The sequence below is a fragment of the Porites lutea genome, chromosome 5, assembly GCF_958299795.1.
Source record: "Porites lutea chromosome 5, jaPorLute2.1, whole genome shotgun sequence".
NCBI classification, from domain to species: domain Eukaryota; kingdom Metazoa; phylum Cnidaria; class Anthozoa; order Scleractinia; family Poritidae; genus Porites; species Porites lutea.
The window spans coordinates 1876795-1902500 of NC_133205.1; the positions used below are offsets into that span (position 1 = coordinate 1876795).

The 25706-nt window shown below is 39.9% G+C and overlaps 1 protein-coding gene across 1 annotated transcript in view; it reads right to left on the bottom strand.

Annotated features, from left to right (window-relative positions):
* Positions 1 to 398: 398 nt before the first annotated feature.
* LOC140938981 (DENN domain-containing protein 3-like) overlaps positions 399 to 25706 on the bottom strand; it is a 35612-nt gene continuing 10304 nt past the window's right edge. The window contains exons 9-46 of the mRNA XM_073388537.1: positions 25661 to 25706; positions 25417 to 25562; positions 24507 to 24568; positions 23498 to 23597; positions 22951 to 23057; positions 22424 to 22468; positions 22239 to 22318; positions 21716 to 21746; positions 21476 to 21509; positions 21012 to 21077; positions 20329 to 20435; positions 19540 to 19667; positions 19171 to 19217; positions 18849 to 18935; positions 18126 to 18181; positions 17490 to 17592; positions 17244 to 17269; positions 16751 to 16791; positions 16089 to 16190; positions 15826 to 15872; positions 15279 to 15341; positions 14716 to 14786; positions 13642 to 13775; positions 13072 to 13170; positions 12588 to 12660; positions 11512 to 11536; positions 10066 to 10125; positions 9219 to 9297; positions 8600 to 8634; positions 7854 to 7958; positions 7326 to 7413; positions 6552 to 6618; positions 5925 to 6003; positions 5346 to 5421; positions 4087 to 4205; positions 3461 to 3586; positions 2623 to 2688; positions 399 to 1840 (exon numbers count right to left, since the gene is read on the bottom strand). The exon at positions 25661 to 25706 is cut by the window's right edge and continues 6 nt beyond it. Of these exons, the coding sequence (XP_073244638.1) occupies positions 1583 to 1840; positions 2623 to 2688; positions 3461 to 3586; positions 4087 to 4205; positions 5346 to 5421; positions 5925 to 6003; positions 6552 to 6618; positions 7326 to 7413; positions 7854 to 7958; positions 8600 to 8634; positions 9219 to 9297; positions 10066 to 10125; positions 11512 to 11536; positions 12588 to 12660; positions 13072 to 13170; positions 13642 to 13775; positions 14716 to 14786; positions 15279 to 15341; positions 15826 to 15872; positions 16089 to 16190; positions 16751 to 16791; positions 17244 to 17269; positions 17490 to 17592; positions 18126 to 18181; positions 18849 to 18935; positions 19171 to 19217; positions 19540 to 19667; positions 20329 to 20435; positions 21012 to 21077; positions 21476 to 21509; positions 21716 to 21746; positions 22239 to 22318; positions 22424 to 22468; positions 22951 to 23057; positions 23498 to 23597; positions 24507 to 24568; positions 25417 to 25562; positions 25661 to 25706 (3084 nt within the window). The 3' untranslated portion in view covers positions 399 to 1582. The remainder of the gene's footprint in view (positions 1841 to 2622; positions 2689 to 3460; positions 3587 to 4086; positions 4206 to 5345; positions 5422 to 5924; positions 6004 to 6551; positions 6619 to 7325; positions 7414 to 7853; positions 7959 to 8599; positions 8635 to 9218; positions 9298 to 10065; positions 10126 to 11511; positions 11537 to 12587; positions 12661 to 13071; positions 13171 to 13641; positions 13776 to 14715; positions 14787 to 15278; positions 15342 to 15825; positions 15873 to 16088; positions 16191 to 16750; positions 16792 to 17243; positions 17270 to 17489; positions 17593 to 18125; positions 18182 to 18848; positions 18936 to 19170; positions 19218 to 19539; positions 19668 to 20328; positions 20436 to 21011; positions 21078 to 21475; positions 21510 to 21715; positions 21747 to 22238; positions 22319 to 22423; positions 22469 to 22950; positions 23058 to 23497; positions 23598 to 24506; positions 24569 to 25416; positions 25563 to 25660) is intronic.

Here is a 25706-nt window from a genome sequence, read left to right on the forward strand (position 1 = left end):
ACTGCCTGCAGGACATAATCCTCTTCTGCATTAACGCATCTAACACATTGCTAAAAGAGCTAACGAAAGATAACCAGGTTTTAACACAACATGAACAGGTAGCTAACGTTGTCCGAGTATTTGTTCTCACTTTGTACTTCCAATAAGTTACTACGATCTAAACCTCGCCCAAACGGCTTTGAAAGGCTATAAAGAAAGAAAACAAAAACACAAGGTAAGTCATTTCCCCCCGAGTTTAATTTTGCCGAGAGGCAGAAATTAGGACTTATTATACTTATTCTCATGAATTCTCTTGTTCATGGAGTCTGGGTGGTCTATGGAGGTGGAGATTAAACTACTGCATTATGGCTTAGTACTAATAAAAGAACATCTTAAAATGCTTATATTTCTACCACCAAAGGAGAACTCTTTATTTATGACCTTTCAACAGTTGACAGGAGCCTGCTCCTGCAGTTCATTAAATCAGTGTACTTTATTTTTTTTCCAATACTATCATGTAAATTCCTTTAATACATCGTCAGGACTCAACTTAACCTGGAAATACAGCCGCCTTTCATCGCTCCGGGCTGTACTCACAAGCTAGACTCAAAGGACCAATTTTAAACAAGGGGGGGGGGGGGGGGGGGGTCAATACACCAGCTGAAAAATACAAAAAATATATATCAAAGACAACCTTTGGGTACAAGTTTTTTGCGCACTATATTGAATAGATTAAGAATTTGTATTTGTTGATCATTTCTTTTCATTAACCATGACCTTTTTGCTTGATCGATATCGATCGATAACAACCACCGGTATCTATGTGGAGAAATTAACCCCTCATCACTAAGAGAGATCAAAAGACTAATCAAGGCGAAAAATTCTCTTATGTTATTCTTTGGACTTTCTTAGATATTTACAATTTTTTCTATTTCTCACTAATTCGCTGTTTTTAAATATCACAATTTTGGAGAAGGAAAAGTTCACTAATGCATTAAAAGTACTTATTATCCATTCAAAATATTTCCCCAATTCTGATTGGCTAAAAGCACAAACATAATTCACCATAACCAGTTACTGATGACCAAATTTGGAAGAATTTTGTGTTTAACGAAGAAATGACGTCAAAAATGCAGCCCGCTTGCTACAGGTTGAGGCACCGTTACCGAAAAGACCTGGGGACGAGGTTGAGTTGTTTGGTTGTGAAAACAAAAATGGCGGACACTACTCGTCTCAAGAGTAAGTACTACCGCTGGAACTAGGCGAAATAATAGTTAAAAACATGGCAAAAACAGCAAGAAGAGAACTCGGAGGGCGACACCTGCTATTTGGAGAATATTTGCGGGGCTGGACAAACCTACATGAACTTAACATCGATGCAGGTAAGCATGTTTTAGCTATGTTTTAAAACTAGGAATTATTTTGAATGAATAATAAAGCTTTCGTAGGATATGAAGAATTAAGAGATATACTCAGCCTCATTCCTCAGTTGCTAATTAAAAAGCTCTTTCAATACTCAGTTATTCACCAGGAACAACCGAGATTAGTTCATTTTAAATGTTTTTAAAAATTTGCAGGCTGACTTCGACCCTTTCACACCCACTTAATACGTTGAAGTCCTGTAACAGGCTGTATCGTCCTGACCAAGATTAAACTTGACGACACATTGTTTCGGAACCACTTCAAAGCCACTATCCTCGGCTGTGTGAACCTTCGGCTTTTGCTCGGTTCCCGGGACCAACTGCAAAAGATCTGAACTCCACACAGCAAGTCGCCCGTCCCGAGATCCCGGTCCCGAAATGACTTGTCCGTAGTCTGTTAGGCACATAGCACGCACACGGTCTTCGTGCAAGAGCAATTCCTGCAATGAAATACACATATTTGTTATACAGCTGGAATTTTTTCCCTCGACAACATTTCCTAATATTGCTTATTCCGAGGTCGCATCTCATCTAATCCCCTACGCGTTTCTGAGAGGGCAATATCGCAAAACTTATAAATTGAAAGGGTAACAACAGTGCAATATCTATAATGTTACCTGCTTCCTGAGATATAGGCTGTGTTCACACGGCACACTGGGACAATTTTTGACCGCCTTAAAGTTTGACAGGACACATCACATGGAAGCATTCGCTCCCTTCTCACGGAACTGACGAACCAAGTTGAATTTAAACCTTTCCCAGTCAGTGGTTTTACCATCTGCCCATCCGCAGGGCGTTACTTTGAAAATCTCGCAGGTGATTTACCACGCATCCATGCAACCACGCCTTTGTCGTTCAAGAAATTTAGACGGCCATGGTGTTCATGCTGCGCCGGTGAAACTTTCAATCGTACCGGCTAAAACTTGAGCTCGATTTTCGCGTTCAAATTTTTGAAAAGCTAGTCGCCTAAACGTTCGTTCGGTTACGCTGGTTACGTGTGAACCAAAACCCCTAAGCGCACAATTTTCATCGAAAGTCCGTCCGGTGCCATATGAGCGTCAGGGACACATTGAGATACTTGGGTAACGAAATTAACTCGTTTCTCGAAAAAGTGTTCTGAAGGTATTTTTTACAAGACTCCTCCAGACAGTTCATGTGAGGGGAGAGGCTAGTTAAGGATGGAAAATAAAGAATTAATCTGTATTTAGAAGGCATATAATACCTTTTCAACTGTAACTCTCTTAGCGTCTAAGACATAAATGACGCCACTTTTGCTTCCAGCCCACACCTGCAAGATGACGAAACGATGAATCAGTCGATAGCTCGGTCTAACAATCACTCCGTCAGTAATTCAATCAATCACTTCACGAATCCGACAATCAACTGGCTTTCCAAGTAAGTAAGTAAGTAAGCAAGGAAGCAAGTAAGTAAGTAAGTAAGTAAGTAAGTAAGTAAGTAAGCAAGCAAGCAAACAAGCAAGCAAGCAAGCAAGCAAGCAAACAATCAAGAAAGCAAGCAACGTGAGTGAGTGAGTGAGTGAGTGAGTGAGTGAGTGAGTGAGTGAGTGAGTGAGTGAGTGAGTGAGTGAGTGAGTGAGTGAGTGAGTGAGTGAGTGAATGAGTGAGTGAGTGAGTGAGTGAGTGAGTGAGAGTGAGTGAGTGAGTGAGTGAGTGAGTGAGTGAGTGAGTAAGTAAGTAAATCAGTCCGTCAGTCAGTCAGCAAATCAGTCAGTTAGTCAGTTAGTCAGCCAGCCGGCCAGCCAGCCATCCAGTGAGTCAGTCAATCACTCACCCACTCAGTCAGTTATCCAGCCACTCAGGGGGCCAGTCAGTCAGTGGGTTAGTGAGTCAGTCAGTCAGTCAGTCAGTCAGTCAGCCAGTCAGCCAGTCAGTCAGTCTTACATGTCGGCCATGTTTAGTGAGTAAATCGGTCAGAGATGTTTTTTACTTTACACTGTTACTGACTCAGTCAGTCAGACGATCAGTCAGTCAGTCAGTGCAAGTTGGGCACGTTTCAACATAATTGACAATCAATCTATGATTTCACTCGTAGTGCTCTACCTTTTGATCAACCCGCATCAAATACGTGAAGCCACCGCACTTGCATAGATCGCGGTAATGTTGGTTTTGATAGGTTTTAGTGTTCCAGACGACTATGTAACCTCGCCTGTCGCAGCCAGTCCACACCTAATATTGACAAAAACAAAACCTAATAGAGCGGTTTTCATTTGAGTGTCGAAAAGTAATTGGTTTTGCACTTTCTACAGGATGCGATTGGCTTAAAAGATTCGCGCCACCTTTTCATCCAATCAGAAGTAAAACCAAAGCCAATTGTGACGCGCTCGCATGCATTTTCCCGCGCTTTGCGTCAGCCACATGTAATTACTTCGAGTTTTGATTGGTTCAATGTATTGTCTGTGTCCTATGTGATTGGCCAGAGTAATTACTTTGGTTTTGGTTTTACGACACTCAAACGAAAACCACTCTAGTGAGTACAAATGGGCAAAGAGAATTTCAGTCAAGAAAAAGCTAGAAAGAATCGTGACCCAGTTTACTCACAGGAATAGATAATCAGTAAGATCCACGAATTGTTTACCCAGCCATTTATGGATGATTTGTAGCGAGTGATTTGTGGTGGGCAAGTAAATGACAGTCTGTCATTCCACGATGTATGGAGTAACACTCACCTGAGTGTCAGAGACAGCACACATACAGTCAATACTCATCGGCTGATCGTTCTGTGGGGTCAGTACTTTGGTGTCTTCATCCTTCGCGTAGTTAACTACATAAATGGAAAACTTGGTGGCTATTGAAAATATAAGACAGTACTATTAAGAAGAGCTAAAGAACACAGTACGTTAATAAAATAACTAAGATAGTACACGCGTTCTGATTGGTTAAAAAACTATGGTTTATTGTGCCGGTAACCTCATAGTTTTACTTAAAGTTATTTTATAAAAGAAATAGACCACACTTTCTACGGGTTTACCAGCGTGATAACCCACTTGAGATGTTGGGGGAATACTCGAAAAGCTTGTAAATCACGAGCCTTCGGCTTCGAGCCGATGGCATTATGAAAGCGTACGTTTTTATAGAAACGAGGACTTGTCAACGACTTGTCAGTGTTGGTAACATAAACTAAACCCGTTGTCAACGCAAATTAACATCTATTTAACAATTATTCTTTGAAATCGAGGTGAATAGTGGCAAAATATTTACCGAGCCGCGAATTCCCAAAGCCACTATTCACCGAGATTGAAAAGAATAATTGTTTTAGTATACATACGAAGTGATCTCAACACACTGAGTGTGTACATACTAATGTGTAATGACCAATCAAACGCCTGTGCTGCTAGTACATCGCGCTCCGTGAGCGCGAGCTGCAGTGATGTTATTACTGAGTCCCTCTATTTTTCTCGCCCCCCTCCCCTAAAGCTAATGTATAATCTCCGACGCCCGCCCCCTAGGTACATTTGAAAATCAAGATGGTCGCCATTAACGGTAAGACACGCTATATCTCGACCATGTCACGGAAATATAGGGGACTGTGAACAGTCTAGGAGTGAGTAAGATCCTCACTTTCGCATTCTTCGATTCGTAACTCCATGAACTACGCGTAGAATGGGTATAACTTTTTGGCGCAAAGATTTCTGGGATTATTTGGGTGGACAGTGTAAAAAAGGATTAAAAAAAGGATTGGTTAATGTTGCCTTTGTTTACCATCGACTAGTCATGACTAAGGCAATACTCGCGCAAACGATCCCTGAAGCCGTTGCCAAGAAAGCGTTTATAGGTTATAGGTTATGAAGTGGCGAAGTAATTGTCGGGTATTTAACTTCACAAAATGTTGGACGTATTAGTTCTTTTTTTTTGGATAAAAATCTGGATTTTAATGTACTGACATGGTTAACTGAATAGCAATACAGGGCATTATTGTGACACCTACCACACCAGAACGTCTCTCCAACGGCACAAAACCAGTGAAGGGTTTTCTCGTCTTTCCTGCCTACTTTGACCTCAAGCTACGAAGACAAAAACGCGAAGCATAGTGCTTTTAAGTACCGCTAGTATAAAATATTAAAAGAAATACCTCCTCTTTCCCCCTTTTTTCAAGAAAGTAAAAATTAGCGGGGCTGACAAGCTACAGAAATTTCGCGAAATGAAAGAGAAGGAAATAAAGAGATAGAACGGAAGGGAGAAAATTAGTACTTGGAGACTAGATTTCTTTCCTTTGTCCAACGCTATCATCGTGATAAATATCAAGTGCTTCTCATGTAATGGCTAAGAACATCAAATTGATCATCTTTCTTCAATAATTACCATGCAGTGCACTTTGGACATCGTTGCAGTTTGCAGTGCATAAGAGGAGCAAAAAAATCCTTATCGTGTTTTAGTGGTGTCCTAACAGCTTACCGCCGTATCATTTAGGAATAACTTAGCTAAGACCTGAAACACTGTCTTCTAAACACTTGTAAACACACCAAAAGTGCACTACTTACAAATAGCTCACGAGTCTTCTTCTCACCTCCTTTTTAGCTGTTAGAGTCACAGGATCCCAGCCTATAATCTGGCCATTCGAGCTGGCGCTCCACACGGTGGTGTGCCTGTGGAATGACCATAAAATAAGATAAGAAGACACTGCGACAATCCTTTAGGACTCTGATAAATGGTCGCTAAAAACAGACCGGCGGCTCAATACAACTTCGACTGTAACTACGACCTTTATAGAGAAAACGTCGATTGCTTGTATCTCATCTAAATCACAATACTGAAAACTAAAACGTAACAAACAACTTCCCTTTGCCGTAAACTTAACAAAAATGAAAAATCTTGGGATTCCAAAGGGCCATTTTAGCGTCCAGTTATACCTACCTGCCAGCCATCCGTTACATAACAGAAATTAATAAAAAAAACAAGAACAGAAAAGGACTAATAAAAAGGATGGGGCGAAATCAACAAGCAAAACAGAACACGTTGTTTCGGGATCATAAAAAAGATGAAACTTTCAGCTCATTTAAGAATGTCTATAATTTTTTAGTGCATCACATTTTTTATTTATAATAATAGAATTAGAATATAAATGCGCACGAGATGCGTGATGCGTGCGTCTGTGTAAAATCGCAATTAATCAAATAAAGAAATATAAACTTACCCCTGTTTATCTCGTATTTCTATCATGTGTGAAAGACTGTCTCTATGACCTAACAGTTGCTGATCGGCTAAAGAACAAAAATGTGGAACCAGAAAAATACTTGATCGCAATGGACAATGCAACAGCACAGACAGATTAGTCAGTATTCCACTTCACTCAATTGAGAAGGGAACTAATCGTGGCATCCTATAATACTCACATATTAATGTATTTCGCTTCACTCTAACGAGATGGGACTTAACCATGTCATCCTACAATACTTACGCACTACCGTATTCCATTTTACTCTCATGAGATGGGACCTAATCGCGTCATCCTATACTGGTCACACATTACCGTGTTCCATTTTACTCCCATGAGATGGGACCTAACCGCGTCATCCTATACACATAACCGTATTCCATTTTACTCTTATGAGTTGGGACCTAATCGTGTCATCCTACAATACTTACGCATTACCGTATTCCATTTTACTCTCATGGATGGGACGTAATCGTGTCATCCTATACTACTCTCTAATTACCGTATTCCATTTTACTCACATGAGATGGGACCTAATCGTCTCATCCTATACAAGTCACACAGTATACCGTATTCCATTTTACTTACAAGAGATGGGAGATAATCGCGTCATTCTAAACTACTCACACATTAATGCATTCCACTTCACTCAAATGAGATGGGACCTAACCATGGAATCGTGTACTTCTCGTACAAAAATGTATTCTCGGTGTCTGGATATTAGAAGAAACATTCTTCTATGGCGTCACTTACCTTTTCGGGTGTGCGTGTTAATGACGTAAATAGTTGTGTCTAGGGAACCAGCCCAGACTTGGTTGTTTCCAACGGCCAACAAGCAGCTCTACAAACAAGCACAAGACGGTCATTATTTGGTGTTACAGCGTAGTAACGTAAGCAATGAACGCCCGCTATATTGTAAGTAAAACAGTCACTTGGTTGGTGTGTGATCATGTCCTGCAAATTGCTAGAATCAGCAGTGTTGAATGCATCTCATGTGGTGCTGCCTGTTTTACACAGTGGCTTAAATATAAGAACAAGAAAAAGGAACTTTCTCATTTGGTTGCGCTTGTGCCTCTGCTTGTGGCATTAAGACGCAATGTAAACCGGGACGACATCAGCACAATAAGAAACGAAAAAAACATGGCGCTCAAAATGAGCCCCCTGCCGTCACACACTGCGCGCGCGTAAACCAGAATCATTTAGACGGGAGAACGCGATAGCCGTCGTCATTCTACTACAGGCCTCGAATCTAAAGGTCTCTCATAAAACTTCCCGGCTCACCACTCGTTCCTTTGCATGCCTCATGTGAGTCTCGTACTCCCACGCCAGGTCTGTCCCTTTTTTTAAGGTAGGGTTAGCATCAATCACGACAATGACACCTGATCCCTAGGACAACAAATGAAATAAGACGATCAGCAAATAAAGCCGGGAGCAAAGACAAAAGATCATTTGTGACCATAACAAAAACACTAATGCCAGGTTCTTGTACTCCAAATATAAAATTGTGACCTCTCTCAGAAATTTCGAATGGAGTGTGAATACAAAAAACGTGGAGTACAGTCTCCAAGACAAAAATCTCGTAACATTTGAACAACTTAACCGGCGTCTCCACTATCGCAAATTCGTTTTCCCAGCTATTAAGCACAACGTTTGTTCATGGAACGCACTTATTTAATGGTTTAGCTTGCAAACTACTTAATTCGAGCAAAGGAAGACACGAGAGGGAAAGGGAGGGAGCGAAAACTAAATTTACGAGATTCTTGTGAAAGATTTCGCTCCCCGCTTCTCTTCCAAGCCCTATCCAAGTCAGGAGCTTATAGACCTTTGTCAAGTGGCGGCCATTTTGTCTCAGGAGATTTAAAAAGCTTTATTTATGCCCGGCTAGCCTCGTAGAAGGAACGAGGCTAGCCGGGCATAAACAAAGCTTTTTAAATCTCTTGAGACAAAATGGCCGCCAGGTGACAAAGGTCTTTTCTCAGGCTAACAATGGGTCAGTACTGCTTTCTAAAGAATCATCCACCACCTACCATAGCACACCACAACTTTGGACTGCTTCCTTTTGCTGAAAAAAAAAAAAAATAAATAAATAAAAAAAAAAACGAGGTTAAATGGTTGAAATATAACCTATTTCATAGGTATAGTAATTAGTATTTAGTTTCGCGATAGAAGTAATACGAAACCCATATGCACGCCTTTTTGATGAACAAAGAGAGAAATAACACCATCAAGCGCCGTGTCAATAGGAGGCCATTGCCGTCAAACAAAGAAAACCCTCTCTTAACAGGGATGAGGGAAGGAATGGGCCTCCCAGCCATCTACAATCCTCTCCTGGGAATACGTAACAACCTTTCTGTTGCATAACTTGGCATTTTACATCGTTGAGCGATTAGTAAGAAACATCCGATTTTGTTTTTAAATTGTTGCTCTGAGTTTTAAAATTTGAATACTAAAAGAGAGAAATGATTGGAAGGCCTAGGGTCTCAACAGCATGAAATGAAAAATTCTAGGTTTACAATACACAAACACTTAGTCCAGTTCTGAGCCTTCTCTCTCCCTCTCTCTCTCTTTGTCACGCAACGCCCTCTCCCGGCGTTGCGTGACAAAGAGAAAGGAACCAGAACCGGACTAAAGAAAAACTCTACTTACAGCCAGACAAATAAAGCAAAGCCTCTACTGTTGTTTTCTCCATGTCTTTAGGTGATGGCCGCACTCGCTTTAAGAGCGTCTGTTTGCAGGGTATAACGAAAAAGAATAATGGCGAATTTAGATATCTTGATTCGACCGCTTATAGGTGGAATGTTTGGCACTTAGAATACCTATAACCACTAGAATATATTCTTTCCATTGGCAAAAATGCTTTTGTCATATGACAACAATGTTGGATGTGTATCAATAGTGCAAGTGGGGCAGAAATGGCGTCAGACGATACAACAGACTTCTTTCTAGCCTTCCGTAAAACTTCGAATTAAATTCATTTAATAGACACTAAACACAATTTTTGTTCGAGGAAGGAGGTTAGAATAATTAACGGTAGAAGTTAAATGCTTTCAGCGAGACGGGAAGTATTCACGCGAAATTTTGAGATTTCCTTAGCTTTTCATGAACTGGAGTATGTTTTGAGTGCCGGTAAAGAACTGAACAAGTTATCGCTATAGAAAGAACAGTCGAGTTCACATTCACCAAAACAGGCGCGAAGTGACATGAGTAAAATTGTTTAATGAGTTTGTGGAGGCATCATCGAAAATCCTTTGCGAATTTCCGCGGGAACAATAGACGAAAGGAATTTCGCTCTCCCTGTATTTCGCACACTTCTTTATTTGCTTGAAAATATTTACACTCTCATTTGAAAGGGAGTGGCCACTACTTTCTACTCCTGGGTGCTAAAGCCATTGAGTATTGCCTGAAATGATTTTATGACTGTAATTCGTGCCTATCCAAATTATACCCTTTACAACCCGATGATACTTTATAATGCAAAGGAACAACTACTTACCTCTCTGGTATGTTTAGACAGTTTATTTTTCAAACCGTTTTTCTTGAAGTCAAGGACGAGCTACAGAGCCAAAAAGCGAATAAAATATAAGTTTGATTCAGATTAAAGGGAACGGGTTTTGTAGTGCAAATTACTTCAAACAGCTTTTACTTTAATTTTATCCCCATGACCTCTTCATTTCCCGATAAAAACAAACGAAAACTGAATATAAAATCATGGAGGAGTACAATTTGAGATTGTATTTGGGTAAACCTAAAAACCGTCGGCCCGACTTTGCTCAGGTTTATCATATGTTTTTCCGAAGTATAATTAACATTGATTGGGAGTCAGCTCTGTCATGTGACCAGAGTAGGGACATTACGATCCGACAGTCAGCTCTGTCATGTGACCATAGCAGGGACCTTACTATCCGACAACGGCGACGTCCATGAAAACGTCGCTGAAAAATAAACTTCGCAGCCTTTTTAAACTTTTTTGCGAATATCCCAATTAGCCCTGTTACTTAAAAGAAGGGAATTTTGGTTGGAGCTGAAGAGAGGGGACCGCACCCGAATTCAGACGGAGATGGTAGAAATTATCGCCTTGCCGTTTCCATTTTCAAGTAAACTTAAAATTTGGTCATTTCGTAGTTGTGCAGGGACAGCAAAGAAATGTACAAAAAAGCGTGATGCACGTGCAGAGATGTTGTTTTGCTCACTAAAGCTATTCCTTTTTTGGAATTCTCCTGGAGGATGCCTATATACCGAGCCAGGACTTCAAGCCAGGACTCGAGCCAGGACTCGGCAATTTTTCGCGTTCCCGCCATTTTCACCTCCTGAATGTCACATGACCATTAAGAGAACGGTTAGGGCTTTGATGTTAGTTTATCTCGTTCTCCTTGCCATCGCCGTCGTAGTTTCGTGAGGTTCTTTGAAATAAAAATGACTTCTGCTTCCACGTGTTTAAAAGTTCAATACTCATAAATTAGGATCATAATAAACACAACACAAGGCAATTTAGTGTAAGAGACGACGAAATGTGCTCTAAACTGTTTTGCTCGAAGCTGACTCGTACAATAGGCAGTCGTTCGATTAAGATTCACGTTAACGCCAAACGGAAAACGTGAATTCGTACCACGTGACCAAGTTTTTCCTTAATTGTAGTTTACTGTTTATTACTTCTACTGAGAAATAAGTAGTTTCACGCCAGTTTTGTCCATAAGAATTGTTCTGAACAGTTTTTATCTGCCTATTTTCTATTCTGAGGAATTTCTTAACTTGAATCTGACGTTTGCCGTAAACGTGAATCTTAATCTACGTATTAACACAATCCACCGCGTGATATGAACGCTATTCCGATAGCTCAACATGTTTTCTTTGTGCTCAGTATAAACACATTTCGCCCTGGTGTGAAGAAAAGAGTAAAGAGCAACATGCATTAACTGTAATAAAAGCAAAGTTGTCTTACAACTGAAGCTTCCTCGGAGAAATCACTGCAAAAAGATAGAAAAGGAAATAGTGGCACATGACAGACTGACAGCACACTTAGTTATTAAACTAAACACCATACTGCAATGCCATCAACTAACTGGCGTGTGGTTAGTGGCACTTCAGGGCCCAGTTGTTCGAAGGCCGATTAGCGCTTAACCCGGGTTTCTTTTTCTTATGTTCAAAAGCATTTTCTCGGATAATTTGCTGTGCTTTTTTTAGAGCTTCCAATCATCAACTTGTAGACAAAAAGAATTAAAACTGAAATGCTTTCTAAGCTTTCAAATCTGAATTCAAATCTCGCACCCACCCTGGGTTATCTTAACCCAGCTTTGAACAACTCGGCCCAGGGGATTACCTCCTAGCTCACGAATGTTCCTTAAGGGATCAAGCAAGCAATGGGAAAAGACAAAAAATACCAAGAAATGTAACGGATGTGCGGGTTACTGGTGTGAACAGAACTAAGAATTACATTCAATCGTCGACGTATCATTTTGAGGTGGCGCACGACACTGGCTAGGTTCTCTGTCGCATTACGTAATGGAACTGTTTTGGAGGACGAATTTGGACCCAGTTTGCCGTAAAAACTTCGTAATAGCCAATAAAAAAAAAGATAGCGTCCCCCAAAACAGTCCCACAGTACAATGCGACACAAACAGTCCCAGGCTCAAGCACAATCTCAATATGTCCAATATTTGTAATGTGAGAGCTGCTAGACAGACATTAACGCCATTTGCGCAAAATATATTCCCCCGTTTGCTAATTGAGTTCTAGGGGAAGGCCTGAAGAACTGGACTCTGATTCAAAACAGCGACTAAATTTGCATAAATGAGCCAGCTTGATTTTTGAGACATTAGTGCCCCTCGGGTCTGGTAATATACTGGCATACTGTCTAAGGACGTTTGAAGAGGGGTGGGGTGGGGGAACAAGGAGTAAGACAGCTTCCGTCATATTAGAGAAACAACGAATAACACAAAAAATGCCAGACTATTATCTTAACTTAGCACTACGGCATGAACTTCACTAACTGTTGTCTTTTATGCAACGGCCAAATACCTCATAGATCTTAAAGCGTCTGCCATGATCACGTTTTGAGCAGCGTGTTCTATGATTTCTGAGTCCCTCAAAGCTTGAAAAAGGGAAAATAACACACAATATAAAGAATCCTTCATACTGAAATATTATAGTTAATCTTCCAGTGGGACTTCATGTATTTTGTAGCCACGTAGTCCCCATTAGAGCAAGAGCTTAATTTTCCAACGGTTTTTAGAGGAAGGAAGAATGTAATCGTTTAGGGTTCTGGTGATAGGGGAACTTAAGAGACAAACAATGAATATAAGTGACCACAAGTGACATAAGAAACAGAAAAATGAAACGATTAAAACCCCTATCTTGGATCAGCAGCTACCTGATGCACGTAGACAAACAAGATTACTATCCTCTGGTGGGAGATATGGTTATTAAGCGATGATCTTCGAATAACATCGTTCTATGATTACCTTCACCAGTTTAACGTAGCCTAACCTTTCCCTGGCCTTACCATCAGCTATTTCGTATCCAGCTTTCATTTCCAGGAGACAATTGATCCAAAAGTCCTTCTCTTCTTTGACAGATGCTACAAAAGACTTTGATCGATCAACTGAAGAGAAAAGACAAAGAAAAGAAAGTATCAAAATTTTTCTTTTGAAGATCAATCATTTAGTTATATTACAGCGGGGAAGCGTAGCCGAGTGTTCAGCGCGCTGGATTTGCAATCATATCATGCTCTGACCACTGGGTAGATTTTTCCCTGTCGTCTCGAGTTGAACTCCTCGACCAAGTTTGTGAAAAGGTTTTATTGAGTTATTTGTTTCAGACATTTGTTTTGCCTCCCAAGCATTTGTGCTACAAATACTGCCAAGGGTACTGACAAAGAACATTATTATTATCTGAGAAAGGCGCCTGTAAACTAACAAAAGTGCACTTTCTCTAAGAACATAGCATATACATTTCATCCTCGTTTATCTGTTCTCACCGTCAACACCTTTTCTGGAATCACATTCTCAAAAATATTGCCTAAAATTTCAGCTGAGTTTGGTTCACTTTAGTAGGGGGAACCAAGAAAACTTACGTTCGCTGGTTATTTTAATAGCTGTAACTCCACGAGGCCGCATGGTTCCGGAGGTTATTGCTTCCACGGTCTCTATATCATTGATGTCGATGACAGAAATACATTTATGTGTTCCGTTTTCCAAGAATAACAACCTAGGTAAAAAATATGGTATTATGGAACCATCAGCGACCAACATTGCTTGGAGGGGGTGAGGAAGGAATGTTTTAATTTCCCGGCTTTTAGAGGCGTCAAAAGATCAGAAAAGCCCTTTTAAGGCAAAGTGTCTCAACTAATTTTGTTGCCTATTGATAGTCACACGTACTTCAACCCTGACAATAGATAGGGAGTTCATTTCAAAGAAATGCGCAACCCCCACTCCTTGACGTCGTGCCCTGTACATGGTTTGTTGGATTACATTACGTCATAAAACACTCATTGGTGATGTTCTTCTACTAATATTTGAATAAACCGGGAGACGTACATAGAATTCTATTCGCTAGCAAATACTTTCTTTATCAGGTGAATGAAAGGCTTTAAAACTCCGCTACTGGACATTTCGATTTTCTGACAAGACTCCCTCTTTTAAGTTTAAGTAATGATCCGGGTAAGGTGGATAGTAATTTCTTTTGTTATGCGGCAGCGGTGCTTTCCCCACATAGGAATGTTTTCATTTTTACACAGAGAATGCATAAACCTACATGAAGGCCGTTTACGCAATAAAATGCATTTACACTCCACTTTGAAAGGGTGTTTTTTTATGTTAAAAGATTTTGTCCAATCACAAGAGTTGAAAACAATAGCCAAGAAAAGTTTACAATTTTACATGTTCCCCACATAGGATTTCTTTGTTATTCAAACTGAGACCAGATTTTGTTATATGGAAGATGACTGGAAAGTAAGGTTGAATTTATGTCCCGCTTTATGAAGTTTTGTTAACTTTTGCTGTTTAAGCCAATCAGAAGTAAGTACAGACAATAGCAAAGTTAGCAGCTTTTTTGCATTCCAACATGTTCGTTGCCGTTGTTGCTATCGTTCTTAGCTGGACTGTTTCTTAAAAATACTCTTAAAATACGTATCTTTGTCGAAACCTACCTTTTGACGGTGAGAACAAGAAAGCCCACTCCGCGACTCGTCTTTATCATTTGCGAGATCCTCAGGACGTACTGTGTAAGAAAAATGTTTCCTTAAAACACTAAGCAGGATAAAACCTTCTAGCAATTTGTTGGTTCCACTGAGGACCAACCATCTAACAAGTTGACTGTTCCCGCATTCCAGTGAACAATGATCACAATCCGATGCTTGAAGTGACAAAAAACAGTGATTCGCAATCTTAAAATTTATACTTGGCTTACAGGCTGGAGGAATAAAACAAATCACCATGAGGATGAGGGATGAATAATAGATTTCTTTTTGCTTTATGCCTCCCCCCCCCTCCCACCCCTTCTTCTCTCCCCAGTCTCGGAGCAATGATTCCTCGAAATTGGTCTGTTGTCAACTTCAGCCTCGAATTCGTCTTATCGGCTTCCTTCACTACAGCGAATTGCGTGAAAGATCTATTCTGAAGTAATCGGGCCATAAGAATTTTTAGCAGCACGTGAAAAAAGCAAACAAACAAATAGAAATCAAAATAAAAGCGATAATAATACTACTCTCACCTCGTTTTCTTCTAGAGGGGGATTTAAATCATCCAGTGTAACACTTCTTGCATTATCACTGGCCTATGAATGGAACAAAATGACTGTTATTTCGTGTATCGTATACACGCGTTCCGTACCAAGAGTTGCTGAGCGAATGAGCAAGGACATGTGCTCGCCCGGCATGATAGAATTAATCATGTTTGCTGTGTTCTGCTAATGCTTAGCATGTTGCTCTGTCACAATAAATGGCTCAAAGACAAATGCAATATGTGTAAGGAAGTGTTGTGCGAGACCATTCGTCCGAAAGCTGTCTTATTGGTCAGAAAGTATTGGCCAACCCTTCATCCTCTGGCTTAAATTTAAAAACAAATATCTGCCCAAATAAATGACATAACAAAAGACTGAAGCATTGGAAAAGTTATTCGCAAAATATCTCTATCCATGTGCACTGTAGCAATGGTTTATAAAAGGGTGTATGATATAAAGATATCAAGATATTAATTTCACCGAATGCAATGTGCGGAGCAATAAGTGTTTGATTAAACATTTTCAACAAATTAATTACCTCCGTCAAAGCTTCATAGAACAACGCAAACGCATCAGGTTCAACGACTAAAAAGGAAACATGAATTCAAAATTATTAAACTCACCATCAAGTAGAATGAAATGCAAAATATTATTGGAGATTAAGCGAACTCTCTAATATGACGATTCATTCATTTGTTTTATTGAATCAATCAACTAATCAATCAATCAATCAAGCAACTAATCGATCAATTAATCGATCGATCAATCAGTCAATCAAAAACAGGCAAACATTCACTTTACCTTCCGTAATTGTGTTCTTCAATACTTCAAACAACCTTTCGCCGGCATCCTGGCTATTGGCAATCTGCAATCTACTGACGTGCTTCTCAAAATCTGAAAGTTCTAGCAGCCAGAAAATAGATACTGGGTTAATAAATTGTAATTCAATATTTTCCATTATTCACAAACTTATTCATTTTGATTTAAAAATTAGACCAAATAATAATTCAAAAACCTGGCAGGACAAAATCAAAGGATGCGATAACTCCTAGAAGATTAGAGCATTCATTTAGTGGGAACTGGGGCCAATTAGCTTGTTGAACCAGAAAAAAAGACCAAAACCACCAGTGAAAGGCAAAGTTCCTTAAGCGATATTTCTTAGATGAGTTAAACACGTTTCCAGAGTGTCTTTGTCGCCATCCTATGTAACTCAAGCGTGCTGGTCAAAGCATGCTCGAATACAAAAAATCAAACAAGGACCAATGAAACATGCACGAAAGATACTGACGACATTAGAGGAAACATTTACTATCCGACCAACCGCTATAGTCTACTTCTTGCTTGACACTTGGGAGACCGAAGTTCAACAAAAAACATCAACTGTAAACCGAAGGAAAAGGAGGGATGAAGGAAATACTTATCATTTTCAGAGAGATGCCTTAATTTTGATGACGAAAACTTACCTAAAGGTGTAGGGGGCACTGCCGACGTAATAACCTCTTTCCTATTAATTAAAAAAAAATTAATAAAATAACTTGCCATTTTAAACTGTTCAGTACTTTATTAATAACACTAACAACACCATTGGTTTTCTCTCAGATTTCAGAATTGAAGCTTAAAATCGACTGTTCGGGCAAAATTTTACTGACAGCATCCGCACGCAATCCAGACTGACGCACAATCATTTCAGTCAAATGACTACAACAACAATAATAACAAAACCCTGAAAAAAGCCTGCGTAGCGAGTGTTTCCGTGCTAGTTCGTCGAGAAAGTTGTAACGAGAGCAAAAAAGAGGGAAGAAGGAAGGGGAGGGGGAGGGGAGAGAAGGAAACCTCTTCTCCCCTTCCCTTCTCCCCTGTATTTTTTTTGGTCTCTAACTCAATTGGAAACGCTTGCTTCGCAGGCTACCCCGAAAGAGAAATGCAAACAGTCAATAAAAAGAAAAGCGTTCTTACCTTTCTGGTCTGAATTCCTTTTTTCCCTGTAAGGATAAGAGTTAAAACAGGTAAACATCATGTCTCAGTTGCATTTGTTTAAAGAGAAAGAAAGAAGCAAAGAAAAACAAGCAAGTATAAAGAAGGGAAACCATGCTGAAAAGCCTTGCGTAAGAAAAGGAGGTTAGCTTTAATATGATTACTTCTAAGTGCTAGCGTGTCAACTTCAACATAGCCATCCCTTTCCAGAAAAGCATCAAAGCTCACCTTGGCTTGTGTTCTAAGCACCTCTGTTTTTCTCCAAAATGGGCGGGTTTTTAGCTCTCCTAATTGTTCGGGCTTCATTTTACACAGCACCTCCTGCACGGTCCTAGTAACATTAATTACACACTAGGTAATTTGTTCTTTCTCCTAACCTGACAAAAGAGTTAGACTGGTGGCTTTCCTTGGTACGCAACCAAAATTAAAAATCGAAACCATTCAATAGATAAAGTACCAAACAGTCTCGCCAAGATTCAGGTATGTGTGACTTTTCACATGAAAGAAACTCCTTCTCTAAGTGACCTGAGATCAGGTGTTTTTGTTTGGTTGGTTTTTTTAAAGACATAATCGAGATAAAGGGTGAGTATGATCAAGGCTATCCTCTGAGGGGCACCAATACGGCCCAAAACGGCGGCCGTAAGCCAACAGAAACATCTGTCACTGAATTTGCCAGGAAAGCGTGAATTCTTCACTCGAGCGGCAAATCATAACAGTAAGAAATACTTATTCTAATAAAGGGTTCTTCAAAGATACGCTTCCCACGTGTTGCTAAAAGTTTTATAATGCTTATCATTTAATGACTTTAGCAGACAGGACCGGCAGAAAAAATTGCTTACTAGTCACGAAACCATAGTCACTTACTTGGTAGGAAAAAGTTGCACATTTCTTGATGAAACTCCATAGAAATCATCTACTGCCTAGTTGGGGATAAAGACAATAAAGTTACCTCTTCACATGGAATCATTCAATCGTTCCTTCACATGGTACTATTCGTTTTGATGTAGCTCTAGCTCTTTTCCAAGTCTGTGGAAACCTCTGCAGTGGTATATTATTCGGTCTGTAAGTACTTTCTAAATTTGGAGTTTGTAGATGCAATCCTATGGTGTAATCATTCAGATGAATCCGCTCTAGCAGTACTTTAGTATGTATATAACTCTTACTGTTGAGTCTTTGGATGAAATCCAGTGGTTTACAATTCAAATGAAACCTCTTTAGCAGTTATTTCACATGGTATCATTCAATCTATGTATAGCTCTTACTAGCTATGGAGTCTGGTGATGAAATCCTGTGGTCGACCATTCAAATGTAACTTCCCGTTCCGTTACTACTTTCACGTGGTACTATTCGTTTGTGGGTAGTTCTAACTATTGAAGTCTTAGCATGAAATCCTTTACAAGTTGAATTTTAAGTTTGTAGATGAAATCCTGTGGCTTGGCAAATCAAATGAAGCCTCTTTGGCCTTACTATTTAGTGGCACTAATCTGGTGAAGTGTACTTTGGAATTTCTCTGGCAGTAAAACGATCAAACTGCCTCGTTCTATGACGTCCAAGGTAGCCATGACGGAGTGGTTCACTAAGCAATACCTTGACGTCCTGTTCACAGGCAATACGCAACATTCCCCGGAGATACAAATAGTTGGCAAGTAGACTTGATGACTTCTCCATAAGACCCTGCAAAGGAAAGGGTACTACGGTTGCTGGCGTAAGAGATGAATCAAGAAAAGCAGTAGCAACAGGAAGAAAAACAAAACAACAAGCCAGTGAAGGACAGATGCCCATTCCCAGTAACAAAGAGCGTAAGGGAGCAAAAATCAAGACAATTTCACGCTGAATACATGGGCTACAAAGTTGAAACTCGCAAAGAAAACTTACCCTTCGTCATAACTAGATATTGCGACCCACTTACCGAGATTTTCTCATTCAAAGACTTCAGGTAGTCCCCATAAAAACTACCTACAAAAGAAGATGACAGAGAAATAAAACGGAACGGACATTCAAACTTAAAAACGTTTTGGGGGCAACTTTAGAAAGAAGGAAAGGTTGAAATGGAAACAACAAAGAAAGAACTCAGTTCCCTGTACGTTTTAAACTTTGTTTACATCTGGCGATCATTCCAATAACCCTTCAGACTAAATTAGAAGCTCATTACTCATTAATGAATTTTTGAATAAACTACAGGGTACTGTTCACTAGCAAAAAGGAAAATCGCTTATGCTTTCAAAGGAATTCTTTCACCAATTTAACCAAACTTATTTGATCATTCGATTACAGTTACCTTTGTAAACGCCCTCGAATGTAAAGGGTGGAAGAACAAATATGTTTAATTCTTCTTGGGGATGCACGAAGAATTCATCAGAAATGCGTGCCACGGAGGAGGAACTTCTTTTTCGCAATGGTACTGCTCTAGAACACAAAATTACAATAAAGAGATCTCTGAAAATGTGATGAGGTTTTATCCTACCTCAGTAACGAACTAAGTTCTTGGTGTGAAGGTATAATAAACACTTTAATGACTGGTTACCAAGGAAAAAGTGGATAGCGCTATCCACCTTTGAACAACTGGGGCCAGGCGCTTAGTTTTTTCGCGATCTGGGCCCAGCTGTTTGAAGGCCGAGTAGCGTTACCCAAGTTTCTGTTTCCTAAGTTTCAAAGCATTTTCTCGGATAATTTTCTCTATTCACTTTTAGAGTATTCAGTCGTTAGACAAAAAGAATCAAACTGAATTTTCTTTTTAAGCTTTCATTTGTGAATTCAAATTTCGCACTTTTAACCATGGTTTATCTTAACCCTGCTTGAACAATCCGACCCTGGTCGTAAACAAAGGCGAGCACAAAACGCGAGTGGCTGGTGACAAAGCACAGGGGACCACGGGAGGGAGAGGAAGCAAGGCTGCGAAGCGCAGTCTCGGAGTCACCCGTTTTCTCCTTCCCGCCTTCCTTTGCGCGCAAATTTACATCAAGAGAGAGACGTCGGGTAACGAGGCAGGGTAAACACATTATCGCTCACTCTTTCCTTTAGAAGTTAAACATGCAAAGAAATAAGACAAACCCAGGCGATGCCTTACTTTGGCGCTACTCTTGTTTTCTGTGCCTTTAGCGTGAAGTAATCTGTCTTTTCTGGATCATGCATTAGTTCATAAAGGAAGGTGCTGAATGCATGACTTTTGCATACCTGAAAGAGATTAGTACAAGTCAGTCGTGAGTGACGAACGGATTGATCTACGTCGTAATCCTCGTCTAATTTCAATGAAATCTTTATGAGCGACTCATTCTCAAATGCGATCAGCTATCCAAAATACCAAAATCGGCTTTGCTACTAGCCTGAGAAAACAGCCACCACTAGTTTCCCCGCGAAATGACGTCTGTGAAACGGGCGCGGAAATTCCATACTGCATGACGACGCGTCACTACCCAGATCTGGGTAGTGCTTTCGACTGCTTTCTCAGGCTATTTTCCTATTCCCTACCCCACGCCTCGCTGTTTTTTGTTTTCCTGCTCACGTCTCACGCAGAGTGAACTTTTCACAAATGACCAGCCGTAAGCAACCACCGAATCCTGGCATTTAGGAGGTTGCTTACAGAAGGTTCGACTGTAGTAAAAAAAAAAAATACCGAGCAAAACAAAATAGACGCTGATCATTCCAACCAATTGCTCCGCCCTTACCGCGAAAAAAAAAAAAGAAAAAAAAAAAAGAGGCCTGGCGTATTCAGGTTAGTGACGACAGGAAGTAATATTTTTTTAGATTTACCACACGATAAAAGTCTTGATCTTCTGTAGGCTTTGACTGGATGAAGGAATCCATGTCGAAGAAAAGCTGAAGACAAAATAATTGTAAGCTGTGAGAATGCACCCCTTTTCAAGTAAGCCTCCCTCTCTACTAAGTCCCCCATGACAGGAAGAAATAATTCGTGGATTTTAAAACAAGAAGATAAATAACTCCATAAGCTCGTAAGACATGCAACCTAAAAGGCAGGTGATGTCAGAGTAACACAAGTTAGTAGGTCACTGAATGACTGATTCAAACACGCGTGTATTTAAGGTATTTTAGCATGTGTTTTGATAAGATTTTTCCCCGTAGCAGAAATCCCTCTAAAACAATGTAATTGATATAAAAAGCTATTTTCCCATTAATGCGTAGTCAGTGGGTCGTTTAAGTTAACAGTCAATTAATTAACATGAAAAAGGAAAATGAAAAAAATTTGCTCATCTTACGTCTTCCTGCTGGACAATGAAGTTTTTTATGTCACTAAAACAGAGAATACAATAATTAGTAGAATCTTACGCGAAATAAATCCGGATCAACAAAGAAGAAGAGTAGATATTTAATTTCACCATAAGTAAATCAATAACAATGAAGTTCACGCATATACCACAAAAAAACACGGTAACCTGTTATGTATAAACAGTTCATAATAAGACAGCGTTGATTTTGCCCGAGCTCTACTTACTCACCCAAACATCCGCAACATCATCTCCAACGTGGCTAGAGTAAAGAATAAAAACAAACCAAGATAAGCAAACCAAAAACTGCACGACCTAGCTTTATACCGTATAAGAATACGAATAAGTTATTGCCTTATTTTCAGGCAACTTAGCGAAAGGAAACGATCATCGGTTGATGGAACAGGCTAATAACAAGTAAAACAAACATTTATAAGGTAAGAAATTTTCAGATCATTCAATTAGTCACTTAGACGTTTGAGTTTATCACTGGTGTAAAAGTACCCTTGTATGCAAAGTGCAAGTAAATGTATGAAACTGTCTTTAAGCGGAGGTAGAAATAGACCTTTCCCGCATTTCGCTCCAGTGAGCAAACATAAAAAATGAGGTCGAGGCTCTGGTGGACAATTTCATGCAACTCACTATATTTTGTCCACCTGAGCCTCGACTTGATGCCTTTGTTAACAGGAATGCGGGAAACGTCTATGAAGGATCAAATAAAAAAACAACGGCAACAAATTCCAGATACACTCACCCGCTAAAACAAGCTGCTGAAATTTTCTCACGAATTTTTCTTGTTCGCGTTTTAGTTCCTCCATAGAGAAGAGAGTCTGTCTAAAAATGTAAAAACAGGTTTCAATGAGTATAAAACACGCGCAGGGAAAAAGAAGCAAGTAAAAGTCCATCAAGTTATCAAATTCAAAAGTACAGAAAACAAACCTTTGAAGCAGCAGTCTGTCAAAGTGGATTTCTGCATTTTTCATCCTACAAATTTTATAAAATCTTTTCTAAGTGATAAGCAAATTTAATAAGGCAGCCTGCTAGAACGCTCTCCATGTAGAGAGGCGAGCGAGGCGACTCGCAATACCACGCTCTCCATTTAGAGAGGCGAGCAAAGCGAGTTGTGAGAGCACACGAGAGTGTGGACACTGTTCCCGACGAGTACGCTTCGAACTACCAAGCGAAGATAAGCCATCTGCTTCTCTTATTCCGGAAAATATCCGAGAACAAATCGCAGGTTGTTAATCCAACGGTTAGGTTTGGGGTAACTTTCCCCTCTCTTTTTCGTTTGAGGATAATTTTAATAGATGATTCATAATGATATGGAATTTCCGGCGTTAATGAGTGGATACGAATCAGCCGGAAACGAAATATTTCTGCGGAACGGGAGCAGTGGGGACTGGGGCGGTTTCAGTTGAAGTGCAGTATGCGTAGTATGGGGTGCTTTAAAAGCGAAGTCGAAATACCTGAATTTATACAAGGAGACAGCAAAAGATGGCAGTCGAGGAATTTCCGCATTTGGATGCGGTGTTACTGTTCCCTCGTCAATATCAGCTATCACTATATCGGACAACTGAAAGAAAAAAAGCCCAAAATTGGTGAGCACTCAGCAGCACCTAGAAGAACACCCATCCTCACATAGAGCAATCACAATTATTTCTTGAAAATTCTTGGGTGCTTTCGATAGGGAAATGTGAATTTAGAAACTAAACAATGATTTTTCCACCTGACATTCATTCGTCTGGGAATCTGTTTCCGAATTCGACAGGGAATGAAAAATCAAAATCCTGACTTCCAGCTCTTGAAGACACAGAGTCATCAATTTTTTGCTATGCAAATAGCTCCAACCACCGGCAATACCGTCAGTGTTGTTTTGAAAATGCTTCCTTGACAACGCTGTTCAAATTGTACCCACGAACACCATTTAAACTTAAGAACGTAAAGGAAATGGTGAGTTTCGATATCCGCTTGCTCGATGGTACTCGAACAAAAGAACATTATAGGGTTTATTACCTCGTCCATCGCCTCTGCAACTCTTTGAACTTGCTTTTTGTGCTGGGCATGGCAGCCCATAATGAACGCTCCAGGAGCCTCCACTAAATCAAGCAAGACACTGAAAAGGTAAAACAAGAAAATAGTAAAAATATAAAACAATATTTTAGCAGGAAGCCCACTTCACCAATATTGCAAGTATTTGTAAATCATCTTTTTTATCATCTCCGTAACATCAGCTATATAAGAAAGTACCTGTCATCAAACACTACTGAAATACTTGTTTATGCATTTGTATTTTCAAAACTGGATCATTGCAGTTCTTTAATCTATGGCCTACCGCACCGACCAAATTAAAAAGTTTCAACACGTTCAGAATGCCGCTGCTCGCTTGATCACTCTTTCAAGAAAACGAGAACACATTACACCTACTTTGATAAACCTTCACTGGCTTCCGAGAAATTATCGCATCAAGCAAGTTTAAAATTCTACTCATCACGAACAAGGCTCTTTACAATCTGGCATCATCGTACATTCGCGATCTACTTATACCTTACATTCCATCTCGTCAGCTACGTTCGTCATCTAAAAATCTACTTTCTATTCCGCATTTTAATTTGAGAACATACGGTGTAAGATCTTTCTCCGTGGCAGCCCCACACTCTGGAATACTCTGCCGTCTAACATTAAGAATAGCTCCTCGGTATCCGTTTTTAAAAACAGACTTAAAACTTTCCTTTTTAAAAAAGCATTTTTCTAACCTTTTAGCCATTTTTATTTTAGTCGTAAGATTTGAAGCTTTTTCTTAATTTTTTAGTTTTTTTTTTTTTTACTTTTTTAATTACTTTTTTAATGTTCTCGTTAAGCGCTTTTGACCTTGAAGGATACTGGCGCTATATCGTAAATATCTTATTATTTATTTATAAAGGCTTTTCCCTGGGGCCCTCTAAAGGACCCATGAATTATACCGCGGTAAACTGACGGAGTCCTATACCACACATCAAAGAACTAGCAGAGTGGCACAACGTACCTGGGTAAAATTGGTACATACGTCCAGCTCCACGAGAAAGGTTGAATAAAAGTGAAAAAGCTCTATGGATAAAGAAACATTCACAATTCAGTGAAGGGTTTAAATTTACAGCCCTTGTACAAAATTGATACGACGTAAACCTAAACTACAGTTATTTTACTTTTGCCGCTCATCATCAAATAAACCAGTCAGATTTCCACACAAATACAACTAGATGGCACCAAGCGTGGGAAAACTCTTACCCCGGCGAGCAGAGGTTTTTCTCTTGCATGGTTTTTAGCGTTTATGAACTCGTTCGCGTCGCTTGTCGGTCGCGTAGTTAATTTGTTTCATATACCCCGACGCGAAGGACTTCTTAAACGCTTAAAGCCATACAAGAGAGCAAGTTTGATCGGAAGGTAGGGAAAATTTATGAGGGCAAGTCAAGATTGGCTTCGTGTTTACCTTCGATTAGTGAAAAAGGACAATAAAAAAAAACCAAAACTATCGAGAAATTCAAACTTTCCAACCGATTTTGGCGATAACAAGCCTAAATGGAGAGGTTGCTGGCAGGCTATACTTTGCGCGAGAACTAACCGAACAAATGCTGGAGGCCTTTGTTAGCAATTTCAAATTAAGCCATAGTGCAAACGGTCTATAAAGTAGTGCAACCAACTGGATTCTTGAACGCTACAGGACCATACAATACAAACACAGTTCAGTTGTACTGTCTCTCAGTGTAAAGCCAGAGAAAACAGCCGACGTTTTGCGACGCCATCAATGGTTTCCCCGGGAAATTTTGCTTCAACCAATCGGAAGCCCTACCCAGATCTGGGTAGTGACACGTGGTTTTTCAGACGTCATTTCGCGGGGAACCAGCGGTTGCGTCGCACAATGTTGGCTGTTTTCACAGGTTACTGAGTGTACAGACCTCAATGACTGGCGTGAGTAGAGAGTACGAGGATGACAGAAACACAATCCGTTGCTGAGTTAAAATACATCCTATTAGCAGAAGTACTTCATCCAATGAAAAGGAAAGAAACGGATAACGAAGGTCCATGTTTATGACTCTGGTCTCTGTAAATGAAATTAAATGACAGGAAAAAAAATTACTTCGTAAACCACGGGCAAAATGTAATAATAATAATAAACAATACCGATATTAACTCACTAACCAGGGTCTTCGGCAGGTCTCACAACGTGACTAACACCGTACAAACC